Source organism: Carya illinoinensis, chromosome 11 (assembly GCF_018687715.1).
Source record: "Carya illinoinensis cultivar Pawnee chromosome 11, C.illinoinensisPawnee_v1, whole genome shotgun sequence".
NCBI lineage: Eukaryota > Viridiplantae > Streptophyta > Magnoliopsida > Fagales > Juglandaceae > Carya > Carya illinoinensis.
This window is the reverse complement of record NC_056762.1, coordinates 42,781,095-42,801,685: the sequence shown is the minus strand read 5'-3', so window position 1 is coordinate 42,801,685 and position 20,591 is coordinate 42,781,095. Positions and strand designations below refer to the sequence as shown.

At 37.5% G+C, this 20,591-nt stretch overlaps 1 protein-coding gene across 4 annotated transcripts in view; it reads left to right on the top strand.

Annotated features, from left to right (window-relative positions):
* The first annotated feature begins 3,626 nt into the window (after positions 1–3,626).
* LOC122280427 (pentatricopeptide repeat-containing protein At4g04790, mitochondrial-like) overlaps positions 3,627–20,591 on the top strand; it is a 29,541-nt gene continuing 12,576 nt past the window's right edge. Inside the window, exons 1-10 of one of the 4 annotated variants that reach the window (XM_043091326.1) lie at positions 3,627–4,113; positions 4,313–4,363; positions 4,968–5,594; positions 6,358–6,537; positions 6,702–6,766; positions 9,452–9,490; positions 15,540–15,647; positions 15,885–15,998; positions 16,590–16,685; positions 16,842–16,940. In XM_043091326.1, coding sequence (XP_042947260.1) covers positions 3,864–4,113; positions 4,313–4,363; positions 4,968–5,594; positions 6,358–6,537; positions 6,702–6,766; positions 9,452–9,490; positions 15,540–15,647; positions 15,885–15,998; positions 16,590–16,685; positions 16,842–16,940 — 1,629 coding nt within the window. In that variant the 5' untranslated portion in view covers positions 3,627–3,863. The remainder of the gene's footprint in view (positions 4,114–4,312; positions 4,364–4,967; positions 5,595–6,357; positions 6,538–6,701; positions 6,767–9,451; positions 9,491–15,539; positions 15,648–15,884; positions 15,999–16,589; positions 16,686–16,841; positions 16,941–20,591) is intronic. The other 3 variants (XM_043091323.1, XM_043091324.1, XM_043091325.1) reach the window with 3 other exon arrangements.

The window sequence follows — 20,591 nt, the reverse complement described above, 5'->3', positions numbered from 1 at the left end:
TTTCATACAAATTCAAATACAAACCGTACTGGCTGATATTTCGATCTTTATTTTTTATTTTTTTTTCTTCAAACTACAAGTTCATTTTTATCCACAATTTATATCAGTCTATTTATAATTTATATATAGGTATTTATGTATAATTTATTTATATATAGACTATTATTTTAGAATATAATTTATATATATAATTTATTCATATATTGATTATCCCGAAACGGTATACGAAATGGTACCGGTACTGAAATATTTCGTTCCAGTGCCTTGACCGGTACGGCATCGGGTACAGTATTCAAAACATTGCTATGAAGCCCCTACTCAATTCCAAAAATGATAGCCTACAAAGTAGTAAATGATTCTGCTAGCAAGGGATCTTGAAAAAACTATCTTTTCATTCTCATTGAGGCTATAAGTTTCCCTTCCTAGTCTCTTACAATTATACCAACCCCCACTTTGATTTTCTACTTGTTCACTGCAGCATCCCGGTTGATTTTGAACAATTCCCTTAGAGTAGTCATCGTGCCACCCATTCTTCTCTACTTGTTAAGTGGTTAGCATTTAGATTTGAGGGAAGAAATTTTTAAGCCAATTGTTTTAGAATGGTATTGGGAGGTGTAAACACCACTTTAAAAACAAACTTATGCCTTCTTTTCCATGTTCTCCAAGCTATCACTACAAATTCCTCCAAAATCTCATTTTTGAATGATCTAAGCATATCAAGCACAGTATCTTTAAAGCTCTTGTTTCCAATCCTGCATTTCTATAATTTCCTTGCTCTGTCCATATTGCATGCTCAACAGTTTCTTGATCTTGATCACAGATGGGACACCTTGGACTATCCACAATTCTCTTCCTGAACAGACTAGATTTGGTAGGTAATGCATTATGACACACCTTTCACAAAAACACAACTTTTTTGCATTTGGAACAGCAAGTCTCCATAACTTTTCCCAATTATCCTCTATTATTGTTAGATGGTTAGCCTTTAGATCATTCACTTGTTTCCTAGTGTAGGTGATTAACACTTTTAACAATGAGAAATTCCTTGTTTGTGCATCTTCATATCAACCTATTAGCACTGTCACAGGGATTAATTGGGACTTGACTTATGATTTTAGCTTCCTCATTCAAGAATACTGCATTGATAAGCTGTATATTCCATTGTTTTGCATCTTGATCTATTAGCTCAACAACTTTATCACCTTCTAGCAGTAAATTTTTATAGCTTTGGATTTTGATGTGGGCTAAGGAACCCATCTATCTAACCATATCTTTATAGATTTCTCATTCCCTACTCTCCAACATAGACCCTCATCAAGGAGTATTTTGCTGCCATGAAACTTCTCTAGATGAAGGATGGTCTCCTACCCATATTTGCTTGTAGGAAGTCACCATTTGGACAGTACTTACAGCTTAGAACTTGAGTTCAAGGGAGTGAGGATTCTAAACTAGTCTCCAACCTTATTTAGCAAGCATGGCTAAATTGAATTGCTTCATATCTCTAACGCCAAGCCCCCCAACAAATTTTGGCTATATAATTGTGATTTGGTCTGTGCTGATCTGGACTCTTATGTTGGCTATATAATTGAACTCAAAAGGCCATATTATAGTAGATTTTGTGACTGACACAAATTGGGATAGTCATAAACAATAACTCAGATCTTGTTTAAAAGGCCAACTATTTGGATTAAAGTTGTCAATTTAACCCTATGAAAATGGCATATTTTTTGTACTTGGGTTTTATCACCCTAACTTAGTATTAATCCATTTGAGTTTTATCACTTTTACTAGATAATGGGTAACAAGCATTTGTTAAGAAATGAAAAATGTAAGGCAAGCAGCATTTGTTTATTTTTAAGCCACTACTATGTGATAAGCATTTATTTTTAAGCTATTGCTATGTGATCAGCATTTTTTCATCCAATTTTTCCAAGTAGTGTCTAAATCAAGATTTTTGGTTAAAATCATGGTTCCTGAAAGGTTTTTTCTATGTAATCTTAGAATTGCAATGGAGTAGTTTTAGAAGTGAACAACTTGCACTTGAGAAGAAAAAGTAATTTGAAACTGAAATTATGAAATTAGATATTGCTGGCATGAATGCAATTTAACAATATTATTTTGTAAATCTTTATAAGGAAATTTATGAGCCTTCAAAGAATAATTATGCAGTTACATAGTTACATCCACATCTTCATCTCCATCCACATCTTTTGGAGATGTGTAATTGTTTGATCTAATCTTGTTGTGTTGTAATTAACATTTTTTAAGTTTTGTATACGCACTTTTTCTAATTTTAGCTTTGTATGCGCACTTTTTCTAATTTTAGCGTCTACCCAACCACATGTGATGGAAATACATATATTGTAAAATTATGAATGTATTATGAATTATGGAATGACATGTATTGTGAAATTATTGGGCATGTTTGCTTATTATTGATGTACTACATTGGATTATGTTTTGTGGGCAGCTGGTATATAGATTATGTTTTGTGGGCAGCTTGAATTGGTGCAATTAGTTATCTTTTACAACCGGTATGTGGATTAATAGTGTTATGATTTGTGCAACTTATTCATCAACCAAAACTACTTACTAATGCTAGTATTTGTTTGGGCTGTCTTGTTTACTTATAATTTGATTCATAATTAACATAAGATTCGTAGTATTGGAAAATATGATAAAAATAAATTAGAAAAAATATTATTATTAAATAAAAATATGTTATTATTATTTTGGTTAATAGATAGATAATTCAATATGAAAATATCTCTTGAATGAAATAGGTAAAAGGCAAAATATGCGATTTTAGCTTTGCTTTTGCATATGAGTGAAAATTCTTCGATCCGAGACTGAATAGTTTGGTCTGAACTGGATCGGATTGAAATGCTCAATAGTCGGTTTCGATCCTAGTTGCATGGAGATTTTGAAAATTGGTCCGGTCCTAGGGTGTAATTTTTTCACCTTGACCAACTGAATTATAAATAAATATATTTTTATAAATTATTTTATATGATAGTTGTATAAGTGAATGATGTAATTTTCATATAACTTATCACTATCAACAATATTAAATGTTCAATATATAATTATTAACATGCTATTAATTAACTAATATATAATATGACTCACGATAAATCAAAATTCATAATATTATATGCAAAATACATATTCTATTTTTTTATTTGATTGGGAGTTTGAATGATATTGTATTTTTTGATTTTATTTTCTCTATTTTTTTAAGTTTTTAACTTTATTATGGAGAATGCATGGATCTGGATAATTTTGATAATCTTTCTAATTTCTTTTAGGCTATTTTAAGTACAAAATATGTAAATAAAATTAAATAGTTGTATTATTTAAAATTATAAATATTGTAAATTTTTTTATGCTAATGACTCGAAAATACACATTTTAAAGGTTTTTTTGGCATAGTGATAGAGTAATGAGCTTTTTTTTTTTTTTTATTTTTTTATTTTTTATAACTGGAACCCATTTTAAACTGGTCTGGATCGATATAGAATGACCGAACCAATAGTTAACGGTCCGGTCCTAAGGTGATCGGTCCGTGTGGTCTAGAAATATGGTGGACCAATTTTCGATCACCGAACCCCGACCCCGACCCCGACCCCGACCCCTTTATTGATACATCATCTCTTTCGTAAGCTCAAACTTGCACACATTCCCTCTCCTTTCATAAACTGAAACTTTCCTTTATCGGTATCTTTATTGTTATATTCTAATGCTCGAACGTAATGCCATGGCTTTCATTCTGCGTGAGTAACTTTTAACTTTCCGACTGAGCAAACGGAGAAGGAGAGGGAAACGCAGAACAAGAACAGTAAACAAAGCAAAGCCGCCACCCAATGCCCCGCTCCAAGGCCAAAAAGCTAAGCTCCCTCTTCAGCTCAGCCGTCAAAACCGCCACCACTAAAGCCTCCTCACCTGCAGGGGACGCAACCCCAAAACACTTCGTCTCTTCGCTCGACACGTCCTCCCCCACAGCCTCCGCTTTCAAATTCCTCAAACGATGCTCCGTTATGTCCCCCAAACCCTCAGCTCTGTCAAAAAAATCTACTCTCCCCAGCCTCAAGCTCGACGCAGCCTCAGATTCCGGTATGCATTCCAAGTTTTATAATTATATCCAACTTCTTGTTTGGTTGCTGACAAAAATAAGGGGTTCGGCTTTAAATCATTCTGTAACTTTAGAAAATTTGTAATTTTTTTTCGTTTTCCTGCAATTAAACACATTACCTTGAATAGTATTTGTGTGGTTCTATTGTGCTTACATTTGTTTTCTTTTTTTTTTGCAAAGTAGAGGATTCGACAAAGCAGTTGTCAGAGGAGATATCTCATATATTGTGCGGTACGTGTTTGTTAAATGTACTCCGAGTATGGAAATTGTCATTCTTTTTCCTTGTCTCTGAGACAAAAGAGTACGTTGGAAGTCGAAGTTTGAATCAAGTAGCTGTACTTGGCTGTATCCATATCATTTTCTTGGGAATTAAGCCAACCTGCTATGTTACAAATAATGGCACTCTTCCACTCTAAAGAACAAGGTGGAGGTTGAATTCATGAGTTCAGGAGGCATTGTGTGCATGGAGTGACTTACCAATATAAAAGGAGGATATTGTCTTGGGAATCAAACAAAACTTATTATTTCTCTAGTGTTGAATATTCTTTTTCAGAGGCCAGTTTCATTAAATTGAAAACATAAGAGAAACCTACAAATTTTCTATTTTTGTCTAATGCAATATTTTTCTAAATCACTGTCCCACCAATTACGTGCTGATAGTGTGGGCAACTTGGACTTTCACCAAGGTTAAGAATTTGATATTTCCCTTATGAATGTTGTTCCAATTGACCATCTTGTGAATTTTCCTCCGTTCATATTCGTCTTTTCTTTTTAATGTGAATTTTTTTTTTTTTTTTTGGTACAAGGATGTTACATTCGTTCTCTCTCTTTGCAGGTGGTGCATTAGATAGTTCAGCTGATTTGCAAGGAACTGACGATGAACACTCTTTAAAAAAGGTTCTGGAGATACCATGGTTTTCGAAATTGTCTCACCATGACATATCAGTACAAAGGAAAGATGTATCTCGTGCAAGGAAACAGAAATGGATTTACAAAAGCTCTCATGGGAATCGCTTTAACCGGTTAGTTACAATGTGTGGACAGAAACTAGGAACGGAGGCTACCATGCAGGTATTTGTTAAATTGGGACGAGAAACAGGTATCAAAGAATATAATGCATTGATAAGAATATGCATAGAGAAGGCCATGACAAGTAATGATGAAGACATTGCATTAGAACAGACACACAAGGTGTTTAGACTTTTTGAATCAATGAGAGAACAGGGTTTCCAGATAGAAGAAGCAGCTTATGGTCCATTTCTTATGTATTTAATTCAGATGGGTTTGGTACAAGAATTTCATTTTTTCTGTGAAGTTTTTAGAAAATGGAATCCTCGCCTAATTTCAAGATTAGGCTACTATGAGATGCTGTTGTGGATAGGAGTAAACAATGAAGAAAAGATTCGTGAGATTTGTAATTACATTGCACTTGATGACGGGGAAGACAAGTCCAATTTGCGAGGTATATGGTCCCACATGGTCACCTACCATGGTGGTTATGTTTTTGAGGATTAGTTCTTATTGAAGATTGAGTTTTAATCAAGGAATCACTACTTAGGATTTTTTGGAAGTTATTTTAGCATTGCAAACTCTCAAATAACTGATAGGGAAACACAAAAGAAATTATTTATAAATTATTGTTGCATTGCACTAGGTCATTTCTGGCATCAGTAGGAATTGCTTGATGTATGCAGGTGGAATAATTCACCTTTCATAGAGCATCTCTGCCGCTATATCTTAGCAATTTGGGACCCCTCTTTGCACTTTGCAGACAAACCTCTTGAATTTAAGAACCAATGATGTCTAGGAACTTGATGGTGTCTATAGACTAATTTATGATCTACTTAGTTTTTAATATTCTAGGCTGCCACATTGTTTTGAAACTGGTGATTATATATTTTTCATATAGCCACTACAAATGTGGCCTTTGTGTTCATGATGTAGATTAATATTGATGCTTTATGGATGCTACACTTTTTTTTTTGGCTTGAGCCAAGGGATGGAACATAAATATCGTCTCAGGACTTTATGTAGAAAGCTGTATCTGGCTTGTGCCTTTTAAGAGTATGTTATGTCTGTATGCAAGGGTAATTACAATGCATATGGTATCATGAAGTTTTAAAATGGATGCGGTTCTTTTGTGCACTTTAAGATCATTTTAGGACATGGTTAACTTGTTCGTTTGGTATTGTTGAGAACTCATCATATCACACTCAATATTGCAGATAATTGTTTGTTAGCACTTTGTGAAAGTGACAGGAAGACGGAGCTTTTGCAGTTATTGGAAATTGTAGACATAACAAAGCTTTCACGCCCAGATTATGTAGCAAATATATTTAAATCATTCGGAAGGCTATTATTGGAGTCTTTTGCTGAGAAATTCTTTGTGGCATTCAAAACCTGTGGTATGCACATTAAATATCAATTATATAATTTTTTCTTATCTCAAGTTTTTCTTGAACAATCTTAATTTTGCAACAGAATGTTTAATAAAAAAATTATGGCAGAATATGTGTTGCCAGTTCTTCGTAATATATGTAAGTTGGTGCGGTTATCTTAACAAATGCAGATTGTGAAGCAGAAAACATCTCAAAATTCATCTTCAGTTATGTTGTTAGCATTCCAAATTTAGTGGTGAGTAACTTCTCATGAATGCTGCTGGTAATGTCCTTGAAGCCGTAATTCCATGAGCCATTTCTGCTTCACATGCAGTTTACTTGTTTATAACTCCATTTGATTATGCTGTTATAACGGTTGAATTTTGACTGACATTATTTATCATAAAAAATAATAATTTTAACTGACATTGATTCATTATGTTTTAGCATTGGATGTTTGTTACAATGTAGTATGAAACCGAGTTCTTCATATTCAATGGGAATCTAATAGGAAAGGCGGAAATGATATTTGTTGTGAATTCCATTATTTGAAGAGTATCTGGTAAATTGACAACACACACACTGAATATTTGTTGTGAACTCCATTATTTGAAGAGCTGGTGGGTAGTACAGAATAACTTTAGGCCAGGTATTCTTTTTATCAAATTCCCTCACCTGGAGGGAATTGAAATATGGGGATACAAGGGCTCCTCTCAAATCCTATCCTCTCTCCCAAAAAAATCATCTAAATAGGGCTCCTCTCTAATCCTGTCCTCTCCCCCCCAAAAAATAATCTAAACAGGGAGATGGAGAGCTCCCCATCCGGAAAAGGGATAAATAGATTGCTGGAAATTTAACTAATGACGGCTTCTAGATAGAGCTTGGGGATACAAGGGGCTCCTTGTTAATGTAGATATTGATATTATTCTGTATTACCGTATATACTTGATAGTCATTCTTACCATGTATAGATGCTAATAGTTAGGAGTTATACGTTAGTTGTTACCATATTTAGTTCTTACCTTGTAAAGAATGGTTGATCTGCCTACTTAATGAGAATGAGGCTGCGCACATAGCAGATTTGTTGTTCCAAAAACTCTCTCGAGTATTCTCGGTTTCTCAGTCTTTTGACATGGTATCAAGAGCAGGTTCGAATACTTGCCTGTTTTGAAATTTTTTTCCCTCTCGGGCGTGTTTATGTGTTAGTTTTGGCGCATTCTGTGGGTGTTTTTGGTTCAGTTCTTGCTGTTGGCAACTTCTGTTGCGTTTTCCAGTTCTGTTCTGGAAGTTCAGCATCTCTTGGGTTCGCTTCAACTTTTCTTCTCGCTATCGGTGCCCTCTGTTGTTTTTCCTGGCCTGGGCTGTTGTTTCGGAGCCTCTGTTGTTGATTTCTAGTTTTTATGGCTTTCGGGGATTTCTGTTGAAAGTTTCTGGTTCCAGGGTGCATCTCGGCATCCTCTGTTGCAGTTCCTGGTTCTTCTTTGTACGTTGGTGCACTCGTTAATTTCCTAGTTTGTGCTTCTTTTTGGTGCACTTTATTTGTTTGTCTCTCGGGTTGGATTTTTGGTGCAATATTTTTTTTTCCTGGTGCGTGCTTGTTTGTGCAATTTTTTTCCTTCAATGCAAGTTACAACTTTCTGGTGGGATATTCTCTTTGTCTCTCGGTTGCATCATGTTATCAGATAAGTTGGAATCGTTCCATATTAGGTTTACTGGCAAAAATTATTCTGCTTGGGAGTTTCAGTTATTTGTTAAAGGGAAAGAATTGTGGGTTCATATTGATGGCAATGATCCCACACCTAGAGATGTAGAGGCTTTGTCTAAGTGGGAAATAAAGGATGCTAGGGTAATGACTTGGATCCTTGGCTCCGTTGAGTCTTACCTTGTTCTCAATCTGAGGCCTTATAAAATTGCTGCTGACATGTGGAATTATCTCAACAAAGTTTACAATCAAGACATCACAACTCGACGATTTCAATTGGAGTATGAGATGGCTAATATCACACAAGGAAGTCTCTCCATTGAGGCATATTTTTCTGGTTTTCAAAATCTTTGGGCTGCCTATTCAAACATTGTTTATGCTAATGTTCTTGCTGCAGCTCTGTCTACTGTTCAAGTAGTGCATGAAACAAGCAAGAGAGATCAATTCTTAATGAAGCTCCGTTTTGACTTTGAAATTGCACATTCTAATATGATGAATTGTCATCCTGTACCATCTTTGGATGCTTGTTTGAGTGAACTTCTTCATGAGGAGCAGCATATAGTAACTTAGGTTGCCATGGAACATCGGGCTATTGTCAGTGCCCCTATTACTTAGGCTCATGCAGCACAAGGGAGGAATAAGGGTCGAGACATGCGTGCTGTCTAGTGCTATAGTTGTAAAGCCTTTGGTCATAATGCTCGGGATTGTCCCCAGAAATTTTGTAACTACTGCAAGAAACAAGGACATATCATCTTTGCTTGTCCCAATCGACCTGAAAGGAAGCAGGGCACTGCTTATCATGCCTCCGCTGGTTCCTCTAGTTTTGCTGCATTGCTTGTTGCCTTGCAGGTTGTTCCTATTTCTGCTCCTACAGCCTTAGCAAACCCGAACACACTCACTCTTGAAATGGTACAATAGATGATCATCTCTACTTTTTCTGCTTTTGGGCTCTCAGGTAATCGTACTGTTTCTTTTAAGCCTTGGTATTTTGACTATAGAGCCTCTAACCATATGACCAATGCTGCTGTTCCTCTTTTCCATGTCAAAGATTATGATGGAAATCTGAAAATTAGCACCGCTAATGGCTGTTCTCTGCCTATCAGTGCTTTTGGTGATCTTTCATCTTCATTAACTAATGTTTTTGTATCTCCTGACGTCTCCACAAATATTATTTCTGTTGGTCAATTGGTTGATAATAATTGTAATGTTCATTTCTCTCGTTCTGGTTGTATTGTGCAGGATCCAGTATCCGGGAAGATGATCGCGAAGGGGCCTAAAGTGGGACAACTCTTTCCTCTGCATATTTTTTCTTCCACAATTATCCCTAGTTTTCCTTTACTTTCCTTTGCATGTAATGTTGTTAGTCTGGGAAATAAGATGTGGTATAGACGTTTAGGTCACCCAAACTTCGATGTATTTTCTACTCTGTTTAATTTTGATTTGTTGGAAAATAAAGCATGTTCTTCTGATCTTTCTTTTGATTGTACAACATGCAAACTTGGCAAAAGTAAAGCTCTACATTTTCCTTCTCATGCATCTCGCACCTCACAATGTTTTGATTTTATTCATAGTGATGTTTGGGGGATTGCATCTGTTGTTTCTCATGCGCATTATAAGTACTTTGTTACTTTCATTGATGATTTTAGTTGTTTTGCTTTTTATGGGCAAAGACAGAAGTTTTTTAGTCTTTAAGCGCTTCCTTGCCCTTCTTGAGACTCAATTCTTTATTAGCATCAAGATCTTGCAATCTGATTCTGGAGGAGAATACATGTTTAATGAGTTTCAGGACTTTCTTCAAGCAAATGGATCATCTCTCAACATTCTTGTCCTTTGACACCGCAATAAAACGGTGTTGTTGAGAGAAAAAAATCGTCACCTTCTTGATGTGGTAAGAACCATTTTACTTGAATCATTTGTTCCTCCTCGTTTTTTGTGTGAAGCGCTTTCTACTTCAGTTCATTTGATCAATCTTTTACCCTCTCCTATGTTAAATCATGTTTCACATTTCTTTAAGTTGTTTGGTCATTCTCCTTCATATTCTAATATTCGTGCATTTGGTTGTGTTCGTTTTGTGCACCTCCCTGCTCATGAATGACATAAATTTACGGCTCAGTCTGTTAAGTGTGCTTTTCTTGGTTATGCTATCCCTCAAAAGGGTTATGTTTGTTATGATCCTCATGCTCGTTGTATACGAGTTTCTAGGAATGTGGTTTGATTTGAAAACCAATATTTCTTTCCATCTCATGTTGACCTACTATCTGCATCTTTATCTTTTTTGTCTAGCTTTTCTAATTTTTCAACAATTGTGGAAAGGTTCAAACCTGGTTTTGTGTATGAAAGACGTAGGCTTAGTTTGTTTTCACGAACTATCTCAACTCAACTCATCTCATCATTATAACTTTTCCAAATCTCCATACAAAATAAAATAAACAGTTCAACTTTTTCAAATCCCAAAACAAAAATAAAATAAACAATTCAACCTTTTCAAATCCTAAAACAAAAATAATATTAAAAAAATATATTTTAACAAGATTTTATTCGACTTATAACTTTAATCTCAACTTGTCTAATATGTGAAAACAAACGAGGCCGTAGTCGACATGAGTTTGGTTCCACTTCCTCTGTGCCCTCTCACGATCTTGACCCGGTGCCTGATCCTGCTTTTGCTTCCACCACTCTTCGCCGGTCTACTCGACCTTCTCGATCCCTTGATCGGTATGGTTTCTCCTCCCCTGTCTCTTTTGTAGCTACTTTATTCTCTATATCCATTCCCTCTTGCTACAAACAGGTCATGGAACATGAGTGTTGGCAAAATACAATGCAAACAGAACTTCAAGCACTTGAGAAGAATCGCACTTGGGATATTGTTCCTTGTCCTCCTACAGTCAAACATATTGGGAGTAAATGAGTTTTGTTTGTAAAGCTTTGTTTTGATGGCTCTTTGGACCGGTACAAAGGTTGCCTCGTAGCTTTGGGTAACAAACAAGAATATGGGGTTGATTGTGAGGAGACGTTTGATCCTGTTGCCAAAATGACCACGGTTAGAACCATTTTAGCTATTCTGCTTCATAGTCGTGGCAACTGCATCATGGATGTGAAGAATGCCTTTCGTCATGGTGATCTGCAAGAAGAATTCTACATGAAGCTTCCCTCTGGTATGACTACTTCTTCTCCTCATGCTATCAGTAAGCTAAGGCATTCTCTGTATGGGCTCAAGCAGGCTCTCCGAGCTTGGTTTGAGAAGTTTCGTAGTACACTTCTTAGCTTTAGCTTTACACAAAGTCAATATGATTCTTCTCTCTTCTTCTACAAGTCTATGTCGTATGTATGAGCTCAAGAAGGCTCCCCGGGCTTGGTTTGAGAAGTTTCGTAGTACACTTCTTAGATTTAACTTTACACAAAGTCAGTATGATTCTTCTCTCTTCTTCCACAAGTCTGCGTCGGGTATAGTCCTTCTCTTGGTTTATGTGAATGATATTATCATTACTGGCATTGACTGTGGTTACTTGTTAGGACTGGAAGTTCATCATCAAGCCAATAGTATTTTCTTGAACCAGCATAAGAGATCTTATCACCTTGGTTGGTTTGGAGGACACTTCTTTTGTTGATACTCCTATAGAGGTAAATGTCAAATACAGGAAGATGAATGGGTCCTTTTGGATGATTCTACTCTCTATCGGCGCCTGGTTGGGAGTCTTATCTACTTGACCACTACTCGACTCGATATCTCCTATGCCGTTCATAAGGTTAGTCAGTTTATGTCTTCTCCTCGGCATCTTCATCTTGTTGCAATTTGACGCATCATCTGCTATCTTCGAGGTTCGCCTACTCGTGGTTTATTCTTACCTATAGGCTCATCTCTTCAACTTGTTGCCTATGGTGATGCTGATTGGGCTAGGTGTTCGGATATGTGTCGGTCTACTACGGGTTGGTATATATTTTTAGGTGATGCCTTAGTTTCTTGGAGATGTAAGAAATAAGATCGTGTTTCTAAGTCATCTATTGAGGCCAATTATCGTGCCATGTTTACTGCTTGTTCTGAAATTGTGTGCTATGCGGTCTTCTTGAGGAGCTTGGGTTTCCTCAGACTACTTCTACCCCTCTTCATGCTGATAACACTAGTGCTATTCAGATTGCAACCAATCTCGTCTTTCATGAACACACCAAGCACATTGAGGTTGATTGTCATTCTATCCAGGGTACCTTGAAAAGTTGGGTGATATATCTTCCTTACATTTCTTTTGAATCTCTGATCTCCAAGTGGTTGATGTCTTCACCAAAGCCACGACTCGACAACGGCATCGGTTTTTTGTTGGCAAATTGTTGCTGGTTGACTTACCAGCATCAATTTGAGGAGAGATGTTAATGTAGATATTAGATATTGATATTATTCTATATTACCGTATATACTGGATAGTCATTCTTACCATGTATAGATGCTAATAGTTAGGAGTTATACGATAGCTGTTACCATATCTAGTTCTTACCTCGTAAAGAATGGCTGATTTGCCTACTTAATGAGAATGAGGCTGCGCACATAACATATAGGTTTTTCCAAAAATTCTCTCGAGTATTCTCAGTCTTTTGACACTCCTCTCAAATCTTGTCTCCTCATCCCAAAAAATCATCTAAACAAGGGGATGGAGAGCTCCTCATCCTGGAAAAAGGATAACTAGATTGCTGGGAATTTAACTAATGATGTCTTTTGGATAAAGCTGAATGCTTAAAAGTATTCTTGTTGCTAAGACTAATCAATTGGATTTTGTTTTCTATTAGTAAGTGATTTTCACTATGCATGCAAAGAGGCGCAACCCAAGTACAGAGGGTGTATACAATGGAATCACTTGTCTAGAGTGGTGAAGAAAACATAAATCACCGTCCTGACTTATTACAGATTTGTATCACTGTGGACCTAAGCTCATCCGTTGTCTCGTCACAATCTTCAAACTTCTGCTTATTGCCTTTCTTCCACACACCCCAACCCAATAACTCTGAACTTCTACGGTTCGTTTACCTACATCTTGACTTCTCCAACAAGCCAATAACTCTACTACCCCTTGGGTCATTGCACACTCCACACTACATTAGACTTTTATTAACCTATACCCTGACTTCTCCAATAAGTCAATAACTCTATTACCCTTTAGTTGACATGAAAGGACACATCTTTTATTCTTCTGTTGAATAGTAATAGACTCTGTGTATTATGTGGTGCATTTGGTTGGAAAGGAATGAGAGGTGTTTTAATAATAGGGAATGTATTGTAGATGAACTCTGGGAATTTTTTATGTTTTCCCTGTTTTCTTGGTTTTCAGCCATTGTTCTTAATGGTGGGGCAGTCCAAGAGTTTCTATCTTCGTTGATTTAGTAGTCAAATGTTTTTAGGTGCTTCTTTTGTATACTTCCTGTGTACATGGGCGGAATTACATTCGTTGACTAAAATTTTTACTTATAAAAAAAAAAGTAATAGACTCTTTTGTTGTGAAGAACTATGGAGTACTAACTGGTTGAAATTGATAGTAAGAAAAATTAAATGTGTAAGCCGCCACAATTAGAGCTTTATATATATATATATTTTTTTTTTATAAGTAATAAGAAATTTATTAATGCAAGTAGATAGGCATAGCCCAAGTATATAGGAAATATACAAGCATAAACACCTAAATCAAACTATGAAACTAGGAACGGGCAAAGTCTAAGGCTGCGTTTGGATGTTGAGTTGAGTTGAGTTGAGATGAAAGTTGAATAAAATATTGTTAGAATATTATTTTTTAATATTATTATTATTTTGGGATTTGAAAAGGTTGTATTATTTATTATATTTTGTATTGGAATTTGGGAAAGTTGTAATGGTTAGATGAGATGAGTTGAGGAACCAAACTGGCCCTAAAAAGGAAACATTTAAAGAATTCCCATTCAGTACAAGAGTTTTTGCCCAAAAATAGAGTTCGAAAGAAAAACTCTCTAAATTCTCCCAACGAGCGAGCTCTATCATCAAAACAGCGTCCATTCCTTTCCAGCCACAAACAACACATTAGACATAGAGGTATCATCGTCCAAATATCAGCAATGTGATAGCTGCCCATAGATCCTTTCCAACAAGCCAATAGATCCACCATTCTCTTGGGCATCACCCAAGCAATACCTAACTTGCTGAGAATCTCATCCCAAAAAGTCTTTGCGACCTCACAATGCAGAAACAAATGATCAACCGACCCCCCATCTTACTTGCACAAATAACACCAGTCCAGGCATATTATACCTCGCTTCCTCAAATTATTTGTTGTTAGAATCTTCCTGAGTGACACCAACCAGTACAAAAAAGCAACTTTGGTCGGAACCTTGGATTTTCAAATATACTTCCAAGGAAATTGATTGATACAATGACACATCAGCACTTTATAATAAGAGCCGACAGAAAATTGAATTTCCAGCGTGTTCCCACAACATTCTGTCCTCTCCTCCCTGCACCATTTTAACGTCATACAGTCTGCTGAAAAAATCAGTAATAAGTGGCACTTCCCAATCATGAACATTTCTAAAAAATCTCACATTCCACTGGGGAATATTATTGGAAAAAGATACAGCATCAGTAACAGTGGCATTCTTGTCTCTTGCCATTCTAAATAGGGAAGGAAAAGCATTCTTGAGAGTCAATTCCTACACCAAAGATCATGCCAAAAGCGAATCCTATCTCCTCCTCCAACCTTAAAGGAAACATGTTTAGCAAAATCCCCCCAACCATTCCGTATATAGTTCCACAAGCCCACACCATACACACTTTAACTTCATTAGAGCTTTATATCTTTGTGTCTTATAAAGAGAGAATTTATAAATCTCATGTAAGGTCTCAGATAGAAGCAAGGCTTGATGCTCTACTTCAATCAAACTATGTATGAATTTGAGGGTCCAAGGCATGAGTCAATTATTTCTTCAACACTTCTATAAGGAAGATTCAGATCCACAGTATTATGGCTGCAGCATAATGTTGCCAAGATAAGCAGCATTTGAAATAATTTTTGGGCTATAATTCAAAATATAGTTACTTTATGACCGCATCAGCTTATACCTGGCCTGGCTAGCACAGGCCTGTGACCCAGTTTGGGGGCATTAAGGGGGATTTTTATACCGATCAAAAAATGACTGCATCAGCTTATATCTTCTATTAAAAAGAATTGTTTGTTTATTTATCAAAAAAAAAAAAATCTTCTATTAAAAAGAATCAACTGCATCATTACATGCTTCCATATTGTTTTGCATTGTCAGCATTTCCACTAAAGTATACCAAATACTAGTGAGACTCACATGTGTGTTTGAATATTGAAAGGTTGAGGATGTTGTTTCAAAATTTAAAAACTTCCATGCGAAATTGGAAGTGGCACCTTCATCCACAACATATGAGGAGCTCATCACGTATTGTTGTGATTCACTCGAGGTATGATTGATCTGTTGATTAAAAGGAGAAAATCAGATATATTAATTTTGTTGTGATTCACTCAAGGTATGATTGATCTGTTGACTAAAAGGGGAAAATCATTAATTGATATATTAATTTCTTTCTTTCCATTTAATATCCTTTTGTTTGGTACCTAATCATTTTTTAGTTTTGATTGCTTCATGAGATAATTTTTGTGCTTTTATAAACCATTTGTTATTTCTTTCAATTGTTCAGGTGCATGCTGCTCTTGATCTAGTTGATGAAATGTGTGAAGTGGGGTTGACCTTATCGCTGGAGGCTTTACACTCTGTTTTACATGCTACTGAAGCGAGCTTTGACTTTAATTTGGTACGCTGTATCATTCCATCTATCTCCCCTCCCTCTCCATTAAAAAAGCAGAAAACCATATGTAGTTGCTTTGCTCTCTTGTCAAATGCTGATTTTAACAACTTACGCTCAGAGCTTATGTTATTTTGATGAGTAAATGTATGCTTAAAACTTCTTTTGTTTACAAATAGTGAATAGATGGTGTTAAACCATGTCAATTGAAGAAAAAGAAAATGTCACGTTATTATGTTCCTTCGTTGTAATTTATAATCCTTTTGACATGCATCATTCAAGAACAGGGGACAGCTATGATATGAAAATAATTAATTGGGAGACTTATTACATTTCTGAGATGGTTATATGATCTTCTGCTACATGTTAATATAGTTACTAGCAGATATCAGGTGAAAATATGACCCCACTCCAAACATATGCACAATACATCGGGTGACATGACAGTGATGGTACTTATGAATGAGATTAAACTTTACTTATAAAAAAATGGTCGAGATTAAACTTTTTTCTGTGTTGACTCTATTTTATAGTTCTCATGTTCTCGTATCTTTCCCTTCCCCCTCCCCCCCCCCCCCCCCCCCCCCCCAACTCTTTCAGGTACACCGTATCTATTCAGTGATTTGTCACCATGGTATGAAGCCAAACAATGAAACCTTCAGGATCATGATAAATATGTGTGCAAAAATGAAAGATGTAAGGTTTTTTTAGTTCCTGTTTTGTGTGTGCAAGTCCACTCATGCCTTGATTTTGTTTTGCTGCATTTCACCAAAATAATTTTATACTCCGATAAATTACGTAGTTTGAGTTGAATTATGCCACAAGCTCATATTAATCTCCTGTCCAATGCAGTTTAAGGGTGCATATAGTATGCTTGAGGATTTGAAGAAAATTAATTTGACACCTACAGCCGGCATGTACAATGCTATAATGGCAGGATATTTTCAGAAGGTGACTTTCTTAGTTTAGTTAGATACTCGAGCTCTGTTTTATTTTATGATATCTTGATTTCCAGAAAAATGAGTTCTCTTTCTGGAAATTCAATATGGTTTTTAGTTCATGATTATTTTCTGGCTTGCATTCATTGGAACTTCAACTGGTGAAACTGTGTAAACAATCAGTACAAAAACAGTAGAAGCACTCATGCACATATATTTAGTAAATATGCACGAGTATGGAAGCCAAAGTTTTTGCTTCATACGGACTTGAGACTCAGGGTGGATCTAGCACTGCTTACCCTATGTGATACCCCATACTGACTGATAAGTGATAAGGGTAGGTGGGGTATGGGTTCCGACATTGCTTGGGAAGGAGAAGTTCTTCTTATAATGATTCCAATTGGGCTTCAACTATACCATTGACTAGTCCTTTTGGAGTATAGACCCAGATGTGACTTGGGCCTTCCTTGAGGCGTTAAACCCCTCTCTCTCTCTCTCTCTCTCTCTCTCTCTCTCTCTCTCTCTCTCCCCAATTGTGAGGTAGTTGTTCGTTGTTAGCTTGTTTCTTGCTGTGGGTGTGCCCAAGCCCTTTATAAATCTTCAGTTCTGGTACAGAAACACAAAAAATGTAACCACGGTTCTCTCTCCGAGAGTTAATTTTTCAAAGTTAAAATATATGGCAATGATGCCAAAGATTCTTTGTGCAAAAACAAAAATTTTTGGCAATTAAAGATATTTATATGTTTATGATATGACTTGACTTGTCTAAGGGTGTACAAACTAAACCGAACCATAGACCAAGCTGAAGGGTGGGATACCCCTTGTGGCATCGAGGGGTGGTGGCGCCAGCCAAACAAAACCGACCTTAATGGTGGTCAGCCAGTTCCGGTCAGTTTGGGGAGACTAATCCTCTAAATTAGCAGTTCATATTCAACAACCAACAAAAATCCAAAGAAATCCTAGATTCAACAATTGAAACCCTAATATATATAGATTCAATTGCCAAACCTAATGTGAGAGAGAGAGAGAGAGAGAGAGAGAGAGAGAGAGAGAGAGAGAGAGAGAGAGAGAGAGAGAGAGAGAGAGAGAGAGATGAGGACGACAACAGTGAGACAGTCTGGTTGTTATGACAGACACAACGTCACATGACAGTGAGTGAAACCATAAAGTGAAGAACTGAAAAGAGAGCGAGTGAATAGAGGAGGCATGAAGAACCAAAGGAACTGGTCCAAGATCTCGGTTCACCGATTCCTTTGGTTTTTAATAATCTGGAACTGATGACTGACTTGTTTCGGTATAGAATCGTTCTGGTCGGTTCTCTGTTTATTTGTTTAGCCTTATGACTTGCCATTGACCTGATATATTATCCTGGCCCAAAGAATAAAAGAAGAAATTAAATGCATTTTTTGAATGGTCAAAGTGGCACCTATGATTGAGTAACAATATATGAGGGTCTCTGAAAATCACCTGACCGTGTGCATTGAAAACTTGTCTGATTGCTACCATAAAAAGCAACATAATTCAAGCCAAAACAACTTTAAGGAGGTGACGAAGGCTTGCCAAGAATTTGGATTGTGGTGATGGAACTTTGCAGTCAATAATTGCTGCATTCTCTAGGTATTCATGGCTGCAAATTATCTCACAATAGTTTTTTTCTCTCAACTTTCTCTCCGTACAACCTTCATGTTCTCATGCATTTTCATAATCCCATCACCTGCGCTTTGCGCCAGGTTTGAGTCCCTAGTTCCACGATGCCTCCCCTTGGGAACTTTCCCATTTTCTTTTCTTTTTCTTTTTTCTCCTTTTAGTCTTGGTTTGCGGTGTTGGTTGGTCGCAATGGGGGTGTTGCAGAGAGGTTTTTATTGATAAGAATTCATTTGCGTTTAAGAAGGAAAACGAGAGGTGGTGGAGAATCATGAAGAGCAGTCGCCGTGTGGTGAAATACATTTTGGTGGACCATGAAGCTCCGGAGTGTTTGGGTTTTATGGTGATGGAGTGTGTAGCTTCATTGGGTTCATTTGAGTTCCTTAGAACTCAAAAGAAAAGGAAACCAGGTGCTAGTTGTGCAAAGGGGCTGCAATCACAATGGCAGGTTCTTCTCTATTTTGGTGCTTGGCCACGAGAAGAGGAGAGGCTTGTTAGTGGTGCCGGAAGGGAGGAAGGAAGAGGGGTGGAGGAATTTCAAGAATTCCTTGAAGGAGCTCACCTCTCATTCCCCTATTTCGAGTGAGAGAAACAGATTGGGCGGCGGAGATGGAGGCACATCACGGGTGTTTCCTTCAGGTTTGTCGGCCAAAGGTTTACGGATGTACAACGAGGTGACCCAAGCTCAGAGGGTTCTACCTCGAGCCGTGAAGCATGCAGTGTTGCCAGGCGTCTCCATTTAGGAAGGTGCATAGAGAGGAGAGGAAGATGGCAGCATGATGTTGAGTGCAAATGAGGAAAGAATGTTTAAAGTGTTGGTTGATATGGAGGAAAGAGTGGGGGTATTGTTGGAAGATATAAGCTGGCTTAAACGCCGCGTTAAGGGAAAGGGGATTATGTAGACGGGCTTGGGCTGAGACTTGGGCTTTAAGGGTGTAAGGCAAACGGTTCAAGCTGGGCCTTCAAAGGGCCTTGGGCCTAGCATGACTTCACGCCTTAATTTGTTTGAAAGGCATCTCGGGTGTCGGCCGATATTTCGGTCAAGGGCTTGAGCCACCCTCTCGCGGCATCAAACGGGTCCTATCAGACCCCATACTGGCACAAAAAGATTAGTTGGTTGCCGTTGACTATCATGGTGGGTCGCAACAGTCACCTTGACAAGAGGAAATGAAGAAGGGATGGCTGCTAAAGGAGCTGGTAGAGGAAGGGAAGGAATCGGATGAGGCTTCATCAAGGGGGCTTGTCCTAGTGGGGGAGGTTCCTTCGAGGGAGCTTGTCCCATGGGTGGGTGAAATAGCTGTAAGAGGAAGTGGCGAGAGTGATTCAAGGAAGTCAACATAGGTGATGAATGGGGTGCGTAGTTTGGCTCTTTCATCAGGGGTAGGGCCACTAGAAGTTTCACTCAAAGGGGCTAAGAAGGGTGGTGGTGCTACGGGGGAGGAGGGGATTTCGTGTGGGGGAGCTGAATTGAATGAGTTGGGTAGTCCCATTCCTCTTTGTGCTATCCCACCTATTCTAGTTCCTAAGTCATCTGGATTGGGTGTTGGAAAAGGTGGTGGAATTGCAGCAGTGGGTAGGGATTTCGTGGAAAGGTTACAAGGAACAATTTAAGGCCCTTTTGGTGGCTATTGAAGTAGGTAGATCAACAGCCTTGAAGTTAGCGGTTAAGAAAGATAGAGAGATGAAAAGATTGTTGTGCACTATCAATTATGATAATAAGGAGGGTAGTGTTGGGCGGGAAAGGTGAAGGGGTGGGTGAGTTGCTTATCTTATGAAGCCCAAAATTTTATCGTGGAATGGTTGGGGGATCAACAATGTCAATAAGCGACTTCGCATCCGTTCCCTCCTCCGTGGTTGGAAAGTTGACATCGTTTGTCTTCAAGAGACCAAGCTGCATTATGTTGACAAAAATATCATTCATAGTTTATAAGGCTGTTCGTTTGTGGGGTGGATCTATTTAGTTTCCCTGGGGGCTTCAGGTTGGGTGTTGTTGATGTGGGATAGGAGAGTGGTGGAACTA